General features: G+C 42.1%; 3 protein-coding genes across 25 annotated transcripts in view; 2 read left to right on the forward strand and 1 right to left on the reverse strand.

The window, feature by feature from the left end:
* Positions 1–1,345: 1,345 nt before the first annotated feature.
* mrps34 (mitochondrial ribosomal protein S34) lies at positions 1,346–2,912 on the forward strand. The gene is made up of 4 exons (XM_032538746.1): positions 1,346–1,445; positions 1,769–2,140; positions 2,275–2,317; positions 2,421–2,912. The coding sequence occupies exons 2-4, from the start codon at positions 1,823–1,825 to the stop codon at positions 2,717–2,719; spliced, it is 660 nt and encodes a 219-aa protein (XP_032394637.1). The 5' UTR covers positions 1,346–1,445; positions 1,769–1,822; the 3' UTR covers positions 2,720–2,912.
* Positions 2,913–3,591: 679 nt separating this feature from the next.
* Positions 3,592–6,802, forward strand: nme3 (NME/NM23 nucleoside diphosphate kinase 3). The gene is made up of 5 exons (XM_032538752.1): positions 3,592–3,716; positions 4,335–4,465; positions 4,593–4,694; positions 4,959–5,071; positions 5,832–6,802. The coding sequence occupies exons 1-5, from the start codon at positions 3,647–3,649 to the stop codon at positions 5,947–5,949; spliced, it is 534 nt and encodes a 177-aa protein (XP_032394643.1). The 5' UTR covers positions 3,592–3,646; the 3' UTR covers positions 5,950–6,802.
* Positions 6,803–7,593: 791 nt separating this feature from the next.
* mapk8ip3 (mitogen-activated protein kinase 8 interacting protein 3) overlaps positions 7,594–16,095 on the reverse strand; it is a 26,155-nt gene continuing 17,653 nt past the window's right edge. For 14 of the 23 annotated variants that reach the window (XM_032538675.1, XM_032538666.1, XM_032538674.1 and 11 more), the window contains 17 exons: positions 15,380–15,539; positions 14,746–14,796; positions 14,158–14,247; positions 13,661–13,816; positions 13,235–13,400; positions 12,653–12,853; positions 12,370–12,553; positions 12,080–12,199; positions 11,717–11,797; positions 11,524–11,591; positions 11,108–11,256; positions 10,827–10,998; positions 10,341–10,454; positions 9,697–9,735; positions 8,975–9,139; positions 8,734–8,880; positions 7,594–8,216 (listed from right to left, as the gene is read on the reverse strand). In XM_032538675.1, the coding sequence (XP_032394566.1) occupies positions 8,092–8,216; positions 8,734–8,880; positions 8,975–9,139; positions 9,697–9,735; positions 10,341–10,454; positions 10,827–10,998; positions 11,108–11,256; positions 11,524–11,591; positions 11,717–11,797; positions 12,080–12,199; positions 12,370–12,553; positions 12,653–12,853; positions 13,235–13,400; positions 13,661–13,816; positions 14,158–14,247; positions 14,746–14,796; positions 15,380–15,539 (2,188 nt within the window). In that variant the 3' untranslated portion in view covers positions 7,594–8,091. The remainder of the gene's footprint in view (positions 8,217–8,733; positions 8,881–8,974; positions 9,140–9,696; positions 9,736–10,340; positions 10,455–10,826; positions 10,999–11,107; positions 11,257–11,523; positions 11,592–11,716; positions 11,798–12,079; positions 12,200–12,369; positions 12,554–12,652; positions 12,854–13,234; positions 13,401–13,660; positions 13,817–14,157; positions 14,248–14,745; positions 14,797–15,379; positions 15,540–16,095) is intronic. The other 9 variants (XM_032538683.1, XM_032538682.1, XM_032538685.1 and 6 more) reach the window with 4 other exon arrangements.

The following is a 16,095-nucleotide window of genomic DNA, read 5'->3' on the forward strand; positions in this document are numbered from 1 at the left end:
TTTTGTAATCTACAAAACCTTTATGGCCACCTTTCAATAAGATCAATTCAAGTATAACTTGATCATAATTGACTAAGAAGGTGAATGTTACCCCTGGCTCGAATATGTAAATAATTCTTATTTTTTCTTTCTTTGGAGTATCAAAACCAACACCAAGTATTAAATAGTGTTTGACCCAGATGTTGAAGCTACAATTTTGAAGCCAACTGCTGCCTCAGTCACCATTCTTTGATCATGTTCACTCCTCAAGGATCTTAAGTAGACATACACAAAGATTTAAGGTACTATGCAATACAGGCATCTTCTATGATAATGTATTTTAGAAGGAAGGCATGTTTTAAGATGATGGAGGCACTGACACAACAACAGCTGTGAAGGTACCAGAGGACCATGATCATTAGTGATATGACACACTTAATCATGTCCAGTTGTGTGATTTATCAGATTTATCCCTAAAGATCTAGTAATGTAACCACCAAGAGGTTAATTGTAGTCCAGTAGATTTATTATTTTTGTCTTTTTTCACAGTATTTGTCTTCACATTAATGCATCCAAGCACTTTTTCTTACTGTTGTACTGTAAATAGAAAGAAATTCTATGTGTTTCTTCTGTACCATGTCATATTAATAATACTGTATCTGAAGGCCTTTACCCGCCTTTTTCTGTATAACTTATCAGCATGATTTTTAGCTGAAAATAAAATTAATGCTAAACATGCACAAAGGGCTGTATGGATTTATTAATCACCAGTGAAACTGGTACCAAGGGAATTTCAATCATCTTATTATCACATAAAACACTTAGAGTTTGGATTGCTCTTTTACTTTTGATTATACATCAAATATTGCAGTAACATTTAAATGCAAATGGCATAAATGGCCTGGAATTTAACCATTTTCCTTTATGAATACAACACTTCCCGAGTAAAATAAACATTAGATTTGTGGAACTTCTGTCCATTGTGTGGTTAAAATTAACATTAAATGGAAACGATTAATTTTCGTTCCAACTGTCCATGTTAGTTGAGTCAGTTAAAAACATCCTCGAAACACTTTCCTTGACAATTCCATACCCATATCAATTTTAAATCTTTGAAGTAAAATCTGTGAAAAGGCCAAGACTACCATCATTTCTTGAAGTAATTTAGAGACTGCATCTGACATTATAGAACATTTATTTGGTTAAATGGGTATTCAGAAATCATGTTGAAAATCTTTATTAAATCTTTATTATCTTATCTAATAACAACAATATTATTCCATTATTCCTCCAGTGAAATTAATAATGAGCTACCTGAAGTCTCCTACTTAATTTATCGCATGCGGAACAAAAAGTTCCCCGGCCGTTCACAGGGGAATCTTTGCCGTCGGACAAAGTGAGCGGAAGTTGTGTGCCTCGCTTGCGGAGGTCAAGTTAAATTTCTTCTGCTCGTCAGAGACATTCAGGTATTTTTAATTCCGGATATTTACATAGTATGAAAAGTATCGATAGTTTGGCAATAGTTAATATTTTAATCAGTCGGTTATGTTAATATCTGTCAGTCGGTGTGAGTGTTGGAAAGGAAGTTTATAATATCAGGTGTTTTTACCGCTAGCTAACACATGCTCAGCTTATGTTAGCCTTGTTGACGTTACCGTTACGTCAGGGCTGTTCATGCTTTCCACTGAGGATCCATGCTCCCAGGTTGACATGAATCAGCTTTTATCTGTAGAGCTGCTACGTTCAGGTGTTCCGCTAATGTTACATAACTCACTGTAACCTCTTGTAGGAGTAACCGCTGCTTATCAGTGAGGCTTGTGGAGCAGCTGCACATCAGCCAGTCATGGCGAAGAAAAAGCGCCTTCGCCTCATAGCAGAAATGGCTCGGAAGATCCGGGCGTACCGAGAGCTGAAGTCCCGGCCGCGGGAGTCCCAGAAGTACGCCCTGGACTATGAGACGATGAAGCGGCCTCACACAGGAAAGATGCTGCCTGTGCTGGCCTGGCAGGATGTCCGCAGGGAGACCCGCCTCTTCTCTCTGCTGGCAGGCATGAGGCTGTTCGGAGTGGGCCGCCTCTTTACCCGCAAGTCCTGGTTGGAGGACCACACAGAGCCCAGCTACTGGCAGATCACCAAGGTCAAGGTGGACTACACATCTGAGGTGAGAGCGGGACATATCCATGCACTGCCACTGAGTGTGGAGTCTGCGTATTATCATCTTAGGTGTAGAATTGGGTGAAAAAGGTCTGATAGGATATTTGTAACCCAATGACCCCTGATTCTTGGGTTTTTTAGAACATGGATCACGGCAGAGCATGGGGGATCCTCACCCACAAAGGTAAGATTGATTGAACCCTGTTTATTTGATTTTCAGCAGCCTTTTGGGAGTTACACTCAAATAAACTTCATGTAGTGACTGTGTTTAATGTTGTGCTTTGCAGGAAAACAGGAGAGCGAGGTCAAGGAGATAGACAAGGTGATGTACCATGACTGGCGCCTGGTTCCCAAACACATGGAGCACCAGATCAAGGACTTTAAGCCGCTCCCGGAGCCGCCTGTGCGCTACGTCCCCTACCCGCCCCTGCTTCGCGCTATGCTGCTGGCCCAGTACAAGAAGGCAGTAGGCAGCGTAGTGGCCGAGGAGCCAACCTTGCCTTTAAAGAGGGACGTCCTGCTCAACAAAGACTATTTCCGCAAGCAGGAACAAGAGACGCAGAGGACCGAGGGGACAGCGGTGTGATAGTTGTGGTTCTGAAGATGCAAATCTTGGACGTTTTGAACCAAATGTGTTTTATGTACACTGGAAGCCCTCGGCTCAATCTCCCGATAAATCCTGGACTCAGAGGAGTGCTATTTTCATCTGAAGCAGGCATCTTTGTTTGTAATGTGGGTCTGTGTAATGTGGTAAATATTAAATATGAGATGAAAATAAAGCCCCTGTCAGTGTTTTTGTGTGTGTGGGCCTGGCTGCCTGCATTAAAGACTAAATCACTTATTTGTACAAAAAAAAAGGAAGGGACAGTAGCTTCCATCAGTGACAACGCAGTCAAACGTGATGTTATTTTGCTTGATTAGAAATCTTCTTGTGTCACGGTTATGTCATATTGAACTCATAATCACAAGTTTCCAATACCATTCCACCTTCCACATCGTTCACGGCAACTTCCTGTTCGTAATTTAGATTTGTCAGAGAGCTTTGATATATCCGAATTGGCCCTTTTATGGAGGTGCTTGATAGCCAAACAAATAAAGATGCTTTGCATCAGCAAATTTATGTTACGTTTGATGTTTTTAAACCTAAATTTATTAGATGTGGTGTTATGTCAATCCAGTGTTTTAGTCCTCATACAACCATATTGCATCTAAAACTTCCCCCATCATATAAATAGCATATTCATTATTTAAAGAACTGACAGATTACATTTCACTGAAAATGTGTTTTGTATAATTTCACGCGACAAATAAATAGATTGGTTGACTAATTGATTGATAACATACGGGCGAAAATGGTCTTCCATGTGTTTGCATTAGATTTGCTCTTGAATGCTCGTGAGCCTCGGGCACACAACGTGCCCGCGCTTAGGGGAAGGCTAGGCTCATGACTAGGATAACGACAAGTAACGTGCGCGTGTCCGTACGTTCCATTAGTCCCTTCTTCAAGTGTCCCATGATTCTCCGTCCACCGGCGACAATGATCTGCCTGTTTTTGTCTGTATTGTCTTACTTAATTCAGCCAGGTTGGTGCTCTATCAGTTTAAACGTCACGTATCGTTCAATGCCATTCCGTTTGACTTTCTCACCGGGTAATATGCTCACAGTTTCCACCATGTGTGAGCAGGAGATGCTAACTTCCTCACTTCAACCGGCGCCTCGGCTAGCTACAAGAAGGAGCAGAGTTGTTAACTGGTGAAATGATGGCGTCATAAAACCTTCAATAACTTTAACAGAGCTTTTGTTAGGTCGCTAGGCTTTGAAGTGCGCATATTAACTATGTGGGTTAAACTATAAGTGTCTATTAAACAGAGGCAATGTAGAGTCGGCGTTAAAGTGTGCATATTAACTGTGTGGTTAAAACTACAGCTAGTTTACTAATCTATTCGTATAGTGGCTACTTTGTCCAACTACCAGCATCGGAACGTTAACGTTAGTCCATGTGCCCTCCCTGTAAAATAAGTGGTTTCATCCTGCATGCAGAACTTAATTGTGTTTCTAAGCACTGTCTCTTGTATGAATGATGCTGCCTCCACCAGTCTATTCCAAGGTGCATGCAAACTAGGTTGTGTGTAGTGGCCGTCATTGTTCACTTTAAACACTTGTTGGTCAGCGTTTTTGCTGTGTGTTATCTGTGATCCTAGGCTGGACCGGTGTAAATGAACGCACCTTCATTGCTGTAAAACCGGATGGCGTGCAGCGCAAACTGGTGGGAGAAATCATGCGTCGCTTTGAAAAGAGAGGTTTCAAATTGGTGGGACTCAAACTTGTGCAGGTATTTTATGCCTTTTATCCTCCCCTGGGACTTTTGTTTCCAAATAATTTATCAAGGCTAATATAATGAATTTTATATATATTTTTTTTTTAACATTTTAATTGAATGTGTATGTCTTGTGTGTCAGGCATCAGAGGACCTTCTCAGGGAACACTACTGGGAACTGAGGAGTAAGCCTTTCTTCAAGGAACTGATGAGCTACATGAGCTCTGGACCAATTGTAGCAATGGTGAGACTCCCACATACTGTACGGGTGGTGTACACAGAATGCTAAAGCATTATTTTTTATCTTACATAATAGGTCATAGTTTACTGTCCTGATACAGCAAGAAAAAAAGTTACTGTTGAGTAGAAATTGTGTTGTGTTTTAAGGTTCACTAGATAGAAAGACTGAAGCAAAGATGCTCGTTTTGAGCCATTTGTTGTCTCCATACATTATTTGATGTTTGTGCTTTGTTCTGCATGCTCTAGTCATGTACATTTCTGTGTTCAGGTGTGGGAGGGTTTGGACGTGGTCAAGACTGCACGCAAGATGTTGGGAGAGACCAATCCTGCTGACTCGCTGCCTGGAACCATCCGAGGAGATTACTGTGTAGAAGTGGGCAGGTAAGATAAGATATAAGGTATAAGGTAGTATAAGGTAAAAAAAGTACCTGTTGGCAGATAGAGATATATATATATATATATATCTCTATCTGCCAACAGGTACTTTTTTTAGTATTACCTTTGTCGAGGTTCCAAGCGAGCTGAGGTGATACCAAAAGTTGACGTGAAAACCTGCAGACTACTGATTGGTTGGAGAGAATCGTCACTAATCACTGTGTCCTCATTACTAGCGATGGACAGACGAGGGGGGTGGGGTGTCTTGAACAAACCCCCCGTGTTTTACATAGTTTAGCGTTGTTTTTAGTGCTGCCTCCAGCTTCTTTTGAAACTAAATTTGTCTTCTGGCTGTGGCAAACAATCACATGTTGAGAATCAAAAACAACACACCTTCAACGTTTTGTGTGTGTGTGTCACGTTAGGTCACAGCAGTTTCCTGGGGCGTCGCTATGACGACCAGCCACGCTCACCTCACACATGAGGCGGTACTAAATCTATAATGGAAAAAGGAGGACGGGGCACTGCAGGCGGGTTGAGGCGAGTTGAGTAGGCACCACGTAATGGAAAAACGCCATAAGCGCCTTTTAATTTTCATGCTGACATATCACCTGATCCAGGTGTTGCAAACAGTTGCTATTCTTTTTCTGGTAGTAGCTACAGATTTTTGTCATCCCTGGTTTAAGAAAAAGAAGAACCCAAAAAAAAGCTGAATGGGCTCTGTGTCTGAATGCCCTGAACAATGTGTTTTGGTTGTGCGTTGCAGGAACGTGATCCACGGCAGTGACTCTGTGGAGAGCGCCCAGAAGGAAGTCTCTCTGTGGTTTCGACAGAACGAGCTTCACTGCTGGGAGGACAACAGCAGCCACTGGATCTACAACTGACCATCTACATGTGCTGTGTGGGCTCCTGTAGGTATACCAGTGTTTTTTTATACTGGTGTCATTACAAGATGAATCACATCATACCTCAGAAACATTTTTTTTGGCTTTAGTAGCTTGTAGCCACGTGGGAGACAAGGTGTCCTTTTTTTCATACAATTTATTTTGTATCTATCTGAACTACATTTCTGAGGTGAAATTATATTACAAAGCAAAAATCCACTAAGTGAGCAATACTCATTAACATGACAGTGTCTGCTTCTGTTAGTTTTCATTGTCATCTTACGTTAGTCCAGACACTAGCACGTGTTTACAGTTTAAAGCAATGAGCTTGGAATGTGGAGCAATACAATGTTTTGATTTGTGTTTATTGTGGGTTAACGCATCAGGGAATGGCAAGAAAATAGCTGCATTTAAATCCACCCTAAAGGTTGATTTCTAAAATATACATGTTTCTCCTGTAGTAGTACTTGCATTGAAAACCCATTAACATGGGAGCAAGGAACACAATGATTGTCTTTCTACACACATGGTTTTTCAGTTTCCTGTACGTTTTTAAATTCTTTAAGATTGTAAAACAGAAGCGTCTTATTTTTGAAACTTTTTTTTTGAAAGTTTCAAAAATAAGATGCTTAACAGCTTTCAATGACCTCTTATTTTGTAATTTGTCAGGCTTAGTTTCCAAATTTAAGATACTGCACTATATTATTATATAATACGCTAATATATTTCATTCAATAAAATTTTTACTTTCTCTAATGACTGCTTTTGTCATATTTGTGCTTTTCTAAAATCCCATGATGCTGTATGAATTGTATTGGAATGGTCTAAAAAAAATTAAAACAAGTTTAGTCAGTTATGTTTGTTTTTTGAAGTAAGACACACACGCATCATCATACCTTTTTTTTTTAAGCACACAAATATGTTTAATATTTAATTCACACAGATAGAGATCAATGCATGAATTTCCATACTGAACAAAGAGGATGGGCTTCAGTGTGTCTGGGGATTTACAATAATCCCTGTATACAGAATGACAACACATCACTGTTCACTTGCTTTACAACAAACCGTCTGATCAACAGCCAGTCAGGTGAGAGAAATAAATCTCGGACTGAACCCTTGACACCTTAAACAACCCTTTCAACTGGTTTCATAACCTTGTTCACACGACTCTTTAACTTACGTCAGGCATTAGATATTTCCTATCATTTGGGGTCTGTTATCGCACATTGCCATTATGTCCTCTTGGAGGTTTTTACTTATGGGTAGAAAATGAGCAAGGTCGTTAAACTAAATAGACGTGACTGCAAAATTGGATGTAAAATATTTTAGGTAACAGCCAAAGAAGTCCAGACTTAGTGGTGAATTTGTTGCACTTTGAGTTTCCATTTGTTACTTGTCGTAAAATGTGACCCAAACTCATTTGCCATCCACTACAATCTTAAAGCCAAAACAAGAATTTGTTTTCACTCCCACTCATCCGTAAAGACCTGGCACCTGCATCCATTAACTCCATTTGAACCTATATTGGCATTTATGGTTATTATGGATTGTTGATTGGCTGTTCAGAAAACATCGGAGCAATTTCTAGTGGAAATGCAAGTTGGTGTCTTCCACATTTCTGTACCTGCTGTTCTTGTTTTTTTTGTCATTGATACAATTGAGGCAATTTTGGGGCTCTGAGCTTTAAGATGAGGTGGTGGCTTTACAGATGACTGAGAGGAGGAAGAGAAGGAGTAGACTGGGGCAGATGCAGGACAATGGAGGTAAATATAGGAGATACAGTGTGCTTGCAGGGTGAATATAAGATTGATACAGAGGAGGGAGGTAGTTATGAGACTGGGTTACAAGGCTCATGAAGATAGTTACAATGCCCTGGGTGGGACAGAAACAGGGTGGCAGGCAGATTACTATATCAGAGGAGGTAATTACAAGGCATTAAAGTTACAAGGTGACGGGGCAGGAGGGGATATAATAGTTACAAGGGACAATACATGGCTTGGAGGGTCATTTTAGAGCCACGGGGAACTTTTACATGACCAGGGATAATTACAAGGTTTGGGTGGCTGAAAGCTTTTTGGGGACAAGAAAAGATGTCTTTAAGGAGGTGAGTGGGTTTGGGTGTTAAAGCAGATCCAGGTGTCACTCAGGTATGTAAGACACCTGCCAGACGATGATGTGGCTTCGCTCAGCTTTACACAAAGCAGGTTTTATCTGTGAAGCTCCGCCACTGTCTCCTTCTTCTGTTTCATCGTCCTCTCCATCTCCTAAAGGAAAACAGGTGAGCAGAGGAGTTAAGAGATGGTGATGATGAACAAATGCTAAACTTTATTGTGCTTATACATTTTGTTATAGTCTATTTAGTGTCACATTTCTGTATTTTCTAAACTGTATTTAAAATTGTTGTTCACTGCCCTCCAGTTGTCACTGTGGAGAACTGCACATTATGTAGTGTTGTGGTGTCTTGGTGACCACTGGAGGGCAGTGAACACAACAGACACAACAATAATGTGTTATAAATTAAAAAAATAATTACAAACAAAAATATGAATTGTGGAAATTGTATTATTTTTCTAAACTGCGGCCATTCATTTTGTTTTGTAAAATGTACTTTTATGCGACCTATATCCCGTGCCCTTCAAAGGACCAATTTCAAAAGAGACAATTTATTGGCAAAATTGCAACATAATTTAAAAGATTTCCTTCTCATAGCTCAACACACAGCTACACCTTTAATACAGCACGTGTGTGGCGTCAGGATTATATGCCGGTGTGACTTCTCACCTATACGGAAATCAATGTAGCCCTCTCCTCCACTCAGCACCAGCACGTTGTGAACACTCTGGGCCTCCGTCTCTTGGGGCGCTGTTGACCCCTGCCCCTCCGATGGACTGTCCAGCACACTGCCGTTTAGGGTGGCCAGAACATTGCCTGTCGAACACACACATAAAAGAAAAGAACAAAAAATGACGGTTAAAGACTAGGGAATGTAATCAGTTACAGACACAAATGGCTTTGTGCTTACCGGGTACAGAGACAAAGAACTTGACAGCATCACGGTGTCCATGGAAACAGAGCTGGGCTTGTGCCATGGAGCAGTAGGGGATAAAGCTGCCGGTGCTCTTCTCAGAGCCATCGTCCCCGTACACATGGATCACTCCGCCGGACGATGTGGGAGACACCTTATTGGCTGAGGGATGAAGAAGGTAGGAGTGAGAAACTAACCAATGGGGAATGTTACTAGCCTATCACATGTGGTAGGCAGCATGAGACAGGTGGCAAAACACACCCACAAAATCCACATATTTCCACGGCTCAACTGAAAATGAGAAATGATTTTTGAATAAAAGAACTAACAAAAACTGTTCGAAACCGTTAAAACACATCCCTTGCATGCAATGGATCTGGTACACACCAACATCATTTAATCATTGATGCAGTAAAGCACAATGATAAATAACATGCAAAGCAACCAATGAGTAGAAGCACTGCTCCGATATACAGTAAAAAGTAAAATCATACAGAGAACACAGAATACTTTTAGTGACCTTCCCCTGCTACATCTTCACAGATAGAGAGGACTAATGGAGTTCCTAATATTCAATGGAGTTCATATCTTAACTTAGCATAAAGAAACGGGTAGCTTTAGTCTGCGGACATGACACTGATTCAGGGGACATGAAGGTTTGAGCGGGCAAAGGCGGGCAAGAAAAGATCACAACAGCAGGAGGGAGGGCTCCCACTTACCCCTCAAACCAAGGAGCTGTCCCCGGTGAAGGACCACCGCTACAGGAGGGGGGAGGAGAAGGGGAAGGAGGAGGAGGAGAAGAAAGAGGACAGTAATAGTTATGTCTAAGACTGTCTGTGAAAGAACGGAAACCACTGAGGGGAGGCAGGAAAACCAAAGGTGGAAAGAAGGACGAGTTCGCTAAAGAAGAACAGAGGTAAACAGCATTGCAGTGTTGCACCACTGCCAAAAAAAAATCCTAAAGGAAACACTGTGTACAACCCATTAGCTGAATTTCAGATCATCTAAAAAAATTTTTTATAAAGTAGAAACTTTGTGATTTGTCTTGAACTAAGATATCCAAGGGGGAAAAAGTATTTCGACACTTCATGGTTTAGAGGATTTTAAGCCAAACTGTAAATTGACCACATGGTAGATTCAGATCTACACCAATAAGAAAATCTGTTGACAAGTTTTTGAGATTCTTCTAAGTAACATCCAGACAGACAAATCTTAACACACAATAACCTCCATTTTGTGGTTTTAGTGGACAGAAAAGTTGCCCTTTTATTCTTTAATTAGGAAGGCACTGTTGCCTTACCACACTATTGTCCACACATTTAGTTGCGGGTCACTTGTCGTAAGCTGTATAGATGAAACTCACTCTCTGTCAGTGGGATGGAGATGATCACGCCGTTTCCAGTTCCTACCCAGAGACGGTTTCCACCAATCAGAAGCGCTGTGATTCGTACAAAAGAGAAGCCCAGCTTGCCAGTGCCTGTGAATTACAACCAGTCAGTGGATTCAGATTCAGATAACTTTATTAGTTTCCAAGGGGCAATTCAGTTTTACAGCCCACCCATCCAACAGTTAAAGGTAAAAGGTTCATTAGCATACAATGTATATAATGTTAAAGAAATATAAAATATAAATAAAAAAAACAATAAATAAGTACTGCAGCAGTAATACATCACCCTGTATGCAGATGCTTCTCTCTCTCCCATAACACACACACACACACACACACACACACACACACACACACACACACACACACACACACACACACACACACACACACACACCAAAAGACAGGCTTCAAGCACCATCAAAGTGGTCTGTAGATTCTCCAGCCAATATGTAATCTCACCCAGCATCTTGCTGACGTATGGCTCGATGTCCACATCCTGGAGGTGCTGGTGTGTGTGCGCGTGGTACAGACGCAGGGTTGAATCTAGCCGGATCGACACCCAAACACCATCACCGATCCATGCCAGCTGGCGCACCTGACTCTCCCTGCGAGGGTGGGCGTCGAAGGACTTCTGGAGAGTGGGGAAAGAATGAGGGGTTGAGCAAATCAACTCATTAGTGCAGTTTTATCATTGGACTCATTTTTCAGGAGGATAATGCAACGGTAGTTTCACGTCTCACCTCGATCTGCATGCTCTTGGGCTGGATGACGTGGATCTTGTTCTTGTAGCCGCACCAAACCTTATCATGTACTACAGCCATGCAGCGGATGGAGTGATGAGGCCGTCCGAGGTCCATTAGGTGGTAGTTGGATAAATCCCACTGCCCATCTGTTTTTTTTTTTTAAATGAATTATCCAAAGTTAACAGCAGTTCCTAGTTGCATTAATGTCTATACAAACCACACTGAAAGCCTTCATTCACAGCTAAGTGTTTTATCAATGAAGGTGTGATAAAAGCGTTTAAAAACAGTTAAATGCATGTTTTCTTGTTTCAGAGTTTTGGCATTATCGGCCTGAATTGTGCTTTTCTTAGGTCCTGGAAACAACTAGCAGTTTGGTGAATGGGCAAAAATAAATATTTAAAAATCCCAAATACCCTCTGATCTATGGAATATGGCGAGGGTCCCGTCAGCGAGGGCAACCAGCACACGACCTTTCACGTGTCTGCAATTAGAGATGAGACAGAGACTGCTGCAGTCACAGATATACATAAAGACTTCTGATTCTGAAATCCCAAACTACACAACATTTGAAAACAATTACAGAGTTTAACTGTCACCACCACTTACACCAGACTGAGCACAGAGTCTTTGAGTTTGATGGAGTGGAGGCACTTCTTCCAGTTTCCAACTGCCGAGTGGACGTAGAGCCTTGAGGGAGAACAGAGGCAAGATACTCCAGAGCAAAACCAAACTGCATATAGAGTTCAAAAGAAGCATATCATGATATTTATATATGCGTTTTGGATGGAAGATACAAGCACTCTTTTGGGGACTTTTGGTGCAAAGACCCCAAAAGAATCTTCCTATCCAGCATGTGACTGAAAGAATATAAAATATAAGCTTGAGGGTAAAGAAAGGATTGTAATATGTGTTTTTTAGATACTGTGTGGCTTTCGCAGAAGTTTTGAGTAGTTCTGCTGAGCAACTTACCAGCCGTTCTGGGCCCCGAGCCACATAGTGGGGGCCACGCTGGTGTAGTTCTTTGTCTCTTCCCCTCCGTCCTCTGACTCTGGAAGCTGAGAAGTTTCGTCTTTGGATTGACCTGCGCTTCTGTGTGGACAGACAACAAACACACTTATCTTTACCAGTTCAAAAAGGACAACCTACTTCCCCATACAGGATCTAGTGTACTAAAAGTTCATCTGTTTTCAAATGTACACATACAGTTATTCATGACATTCCTAATGGTCTTTATATGGAGTTTTTATTTGGCCTCCTACCTGTCAGAGGAGTCTGATAAACGAGGCTGGGGGTCGGTGAAGACGTGTTCAGTAAATGGTCCTGGAGGTCCAGATCTCAGCTCTGCATGGCTGGCCGTGGATTCGGGTACCTCGGTGGCCTCCGTGGCCTCCTCGGCTGACTGGGCAGGGTGAATCTTCCCATTCATGGGGGGAGCAGTAGGGGCTGCCACACAACACCATTAACATAAATAGACAAACTGGTCGGCTTGACGCCTTTCAATAATGATGAAAAAAGATGCAGGAGCATTGAGGGTGTGCCCACCTTGTCCTTTGTCCATTATGGGCGTATCAGTGCGCGAGGAGCAGTTACTACGGGCAACACTGCAGTTGGTGGCACATCCGACAAGAGTGATACCCGCCAACATGCCCTCCACGCCACCAGCATCCTCGCCTCCCCCCCCTGCTCCGCTGTCTCCTGGATCCAACACAATCTCTCCTGCTGGATAGTCACTCTCGCTGGCAGCTGGATACAAACACACAAACACACACACACACATTTTAACACACATCTCTCTTTTTGTACACACACAACAACATGTTTGCATTTCAGATTGTGGAGAAATTGCTCAGCAGAAAAATTTGGTGCTTGTGAAAACACTTTTCGGAATTAATGACAACACATCTGATGACAATGTTACACAGATACAGCTGTTGATTTACAGTCTGATACTAAACAAGAGATGACCATTTGCATTTTTACATTGTATTATTATAAAAACAATTCTCCAGAAAAGACCAAATTTGAGTAACAACACACTTCATGTACAAAGAAATTACACCCTTCAACATACCAGATGTATAAAAAATTAACGTATGGGGGTTTAACACAAACTTTCTGTCTCACCTGGCACACTGGAGATGCAGAGCACGTGGGCATTGCAGACGTTGAACTGGTCGACCAGTGAGCCCGGCTGGTTGGCATCGATGATGACCACCTTGCTGGCAGAGTGGGTGCTGGTGAGGATCCACACTCGACTGCTCATGGTGTCGGTTTCCTGGAGCTCCTTGGACTGTGGGCGAGCGGAGGAGAGAGAGAGAGAGAGAGAGAGAGAGGAGACAACTAACTGAAAAAGGACAGACGTGGCTCATGTGTGTGTGTCCTCTATTTTGCTGTGTAGTTTTATGCCTTATACTCCATGCAAACCTTTTACCAATATGTAAAATGATATTTTTCCACATCTATGATTCATTTCTAGTTGAGTGACCAATATTAGCTTTGAACTACCCTCTAGTAGTAATAAAATTCATTTCTTCTATAATTTTTCTCTACCTTCCTCTTTTCTGGGGAGCTGTGGCTGCTCTTCTTTCCAGCTCCGTTCTCCTCAGCGTGCAGGGGGTCGCTGCCGCCCGACGGTGCTTTGGCTGGGGCCGACTCCTGGTTGCTGGCCCTCCATCCTGTCAGGTCCACTCCAGCTGCACACCACAACTTCAAGCATGCATGCACGCACGCACGCACACGCACGCACGCACGCACACACACACACAAACACACGGGACCATGATGCATGAAGTCTCATCAAGACGTTGCCCCCACCCTAGTCTCACTAGCTGGGTCCCTTGAGTAGTTATGATTGTGTTAAACTGAGATGTAAGGTTAGCACAGAGAAACTTTCCCCAGATGGATGTAAAAACACTTTTTGCGTTAATCTGCATATAAATCCTTCTGCCCAGTGAGGACCAGACATTCAAAGGAACTAACAAGTAAAACATATTTTTGGTGGCTCATATCCCCAAAAACTGATGCCCTGATGTCCCTGAACCTCTCACCTTCCTGTTGGGGTCCTTCTCTACCAGAGGACGACAGTACACCGGGACGGGAACATTCTTCATGCGGTTGTCCTCCTTCTCGTTTGTGGGCTAAAAACAGGACGTGGTAAGATGTCAGGTGAAAATCAATCAAGGGAAAACACTAACGGCAAAGCAAAAGTAAGTAAGTTAGTGATAATAAAATCTATGGTTGAGGCACAGGTCAAAGGTTTAAAAAGGTTGCAACATTTGCAGAGAAAAAATACATTTTATCGGAGAGATTCCGTCATAATGTATGTGTTTGTGTACTCTATACTCTGTACTCTGTGTGTGTGTGTGTGTGTGTTTGTGTGAATGTGTGATATCATGCCTCAAAATGAAATAAATCCCTTGATTTTCATGCATTTCCAGAGTTGCATTGCATAATAAAGTCATACTCAGTTGTATAGTGTTGGTCCTTTATCTAAAAAAATATGCACATGGAGCTGACAGTGTCTTCAGTTTACAAAGTACAGAAAATGCTGTCCTGATTATCTGGATATGTATTCAGGAAGGTTAAAGGAAGGAGCCCTAAAGGTGCATGCTGGCACTCCTGTCAGTCTCACTTGCCTGTTGTCTCTTCAGCGGGCTGTCCTGAGCGCTGTCTGGCTGACCGCCAGTCTGTGGAAGACCACAGTTAGAGTTAGAGCCGCCTACCTACCAAAACTCTTCTCATTGACCTTCCAGCTGCACAGGGTCTGCCGGCTAATTTAAAGTACACTTCCATGCCATAAAATCATGTTTACGATTGAAACCGAAGTGAAGAAGACTGAAAGTGTTCTTCTATTCTTACAGGTGTTGTTATTTTGTTATTGTCAATAAATCCCATAAAAAGACCAAAACCAACAATGAATTGATCCTGATACCTAACAGGATGAGAAATTCAAGTTGATAAATATGTATGCACCTGTACAGCAGGTATAAAAAGGGTTTGCATGTGTAACTTCAGTTTCACCCACAGTGTGGGAGATTTAAGTGCTGGATTTCACACAGTTTTTATTTTAAATTTAAATGTTTTTTGTGTGATCTACCCATTCCAAACAAACTTGAATTTTACAAGCTTAAAATCTTATTGACCTTCAACTTTCCTGTGAGTAACTTATACCAATTAATCAAACAACTGCTGAGTTATGTCTTTGTTGCGTACGAGGAGGCCCAGAGAGGTCTCTGACCGCGGAGGCTGGGGTTGTGTGTCTGTGTGTACCTGTTTGAAGCGAGACGGCACGCTCCAGCCACAGGCCTGCATGATGCCGTCGTCGCGGCGCATGTGCTCACGGACCTGCCGGTACTGTTCACGCCGCTGCTCTCGGCGGGCCAACAGTGCTGAGTCACTGAGGAGAGACGCAACACTGTTACTGGCCAGTCTAGAAGCAAAGGATGGGAGGGAGGAAAGAGAAAAGAGAAGCGAAGCGTTAGCAGCCATGCCAGCCAGCAGCAAGAGCCAGAGAGAGCAACAGCAGTTGTTACCAGCACGTTTTATCTGAGCTTCTTTTTCAAGCTTGTTTCAAGACACTAGAAAATCAAAACTATGAAAATATTCTCAATATGTTTATTCGTGCCTGCATGTTCTAACTTTGTGTCTGATGTTTTTATGTGTCTGTGTTTGTGAGAGAGGTCAAAAGCAAAATACAACTTGAGAACAAACTCAAATATTCTGCCATCCAATATTGCTTTACACTCAAAATAGGAAGGCATAAGACATTTTGAATCGTGTTGGACGTTCATTATCTATCAAAATGAAAACATTCAATGTGCAACTTTACAAGTTCTACCATTAAAAAGGACTTCATCTTTCCAAATCATCTTTTTAATAACAGCTGTGCAATCTAGGAAGGCTTTAGCGCTGTAAGCCAAGATTCAGATGGGACAGAATATTTGATGAAGAGACTTATCTGAATTGGACATGGCATTAACATTGAC

This window comes from Etheostoma spectabile, chromosome 15 (assembly GCF_008692095.1).
Source record: "Etheostoma spectabile isolate EspeVRDwgs_2016 chromosome 15, UIUC_Espe_1.0, whole genome shotgun sequence".
Taxonomy (NCBI): domain Eukaryota; kingdom Metazoa; phylum Chordata; class Actinopteri; order Perciformes; family Percidae; genus Etheostoma; species Etheostoma spectabile.

What these genes read in the sequence shown, in the direction of transcription:
- mrps34 (XM_032538746.1), top strand. Translation starts at nt 1,823, where the DNA reads ATGGCGAAGAAAAAGCGCCTTCGCCTCATAGCAGAAATGGCTCGGAAG. An exon ending in AGGTGGACTACACATCTGAG is followed by an intron (nt 2,141 to 2,274) that starts GTGAGAGCGGGA and finishes TGGGTTTTTTAG; the next exon opens with AACATGGATCACGGCAGAGC. An exon ending in GGGGATCCTCACCCACAAAG is followed by an intron (nt 2,318 to 2,420) that starts GTAAGATTGATT and finishes TGTGCTTTGCAG; the next exon opens with GAAAACAGGAGAGCGAGGTC.
- nme3 (XM_032538752.1), top strand. Translation starts at nt 3,647, where the DNA reads ATGATTCTCCGTCCACCGGCGACAATGATCTGCCTGTTTTTGTCTGTA. An exon ending in CTGGACCAATTGTAGCAATG is followed by an intron (nt 4,695 to 4,958) that starts GTGAGACTCCCA and finishes TTCTGTGTTCAG; the next exon opens with GTGTGGGAGGGTTTGGACGT. An exon ending in TACTGTGTAGAAGTGGGCAG is followed by an intron (nt 5,072 to 5,831) that starts GTAAGATAAGAT and finishes TGTGCGTTGCAG; the next exon opens with GAACGTGATCCACGGCAGTG.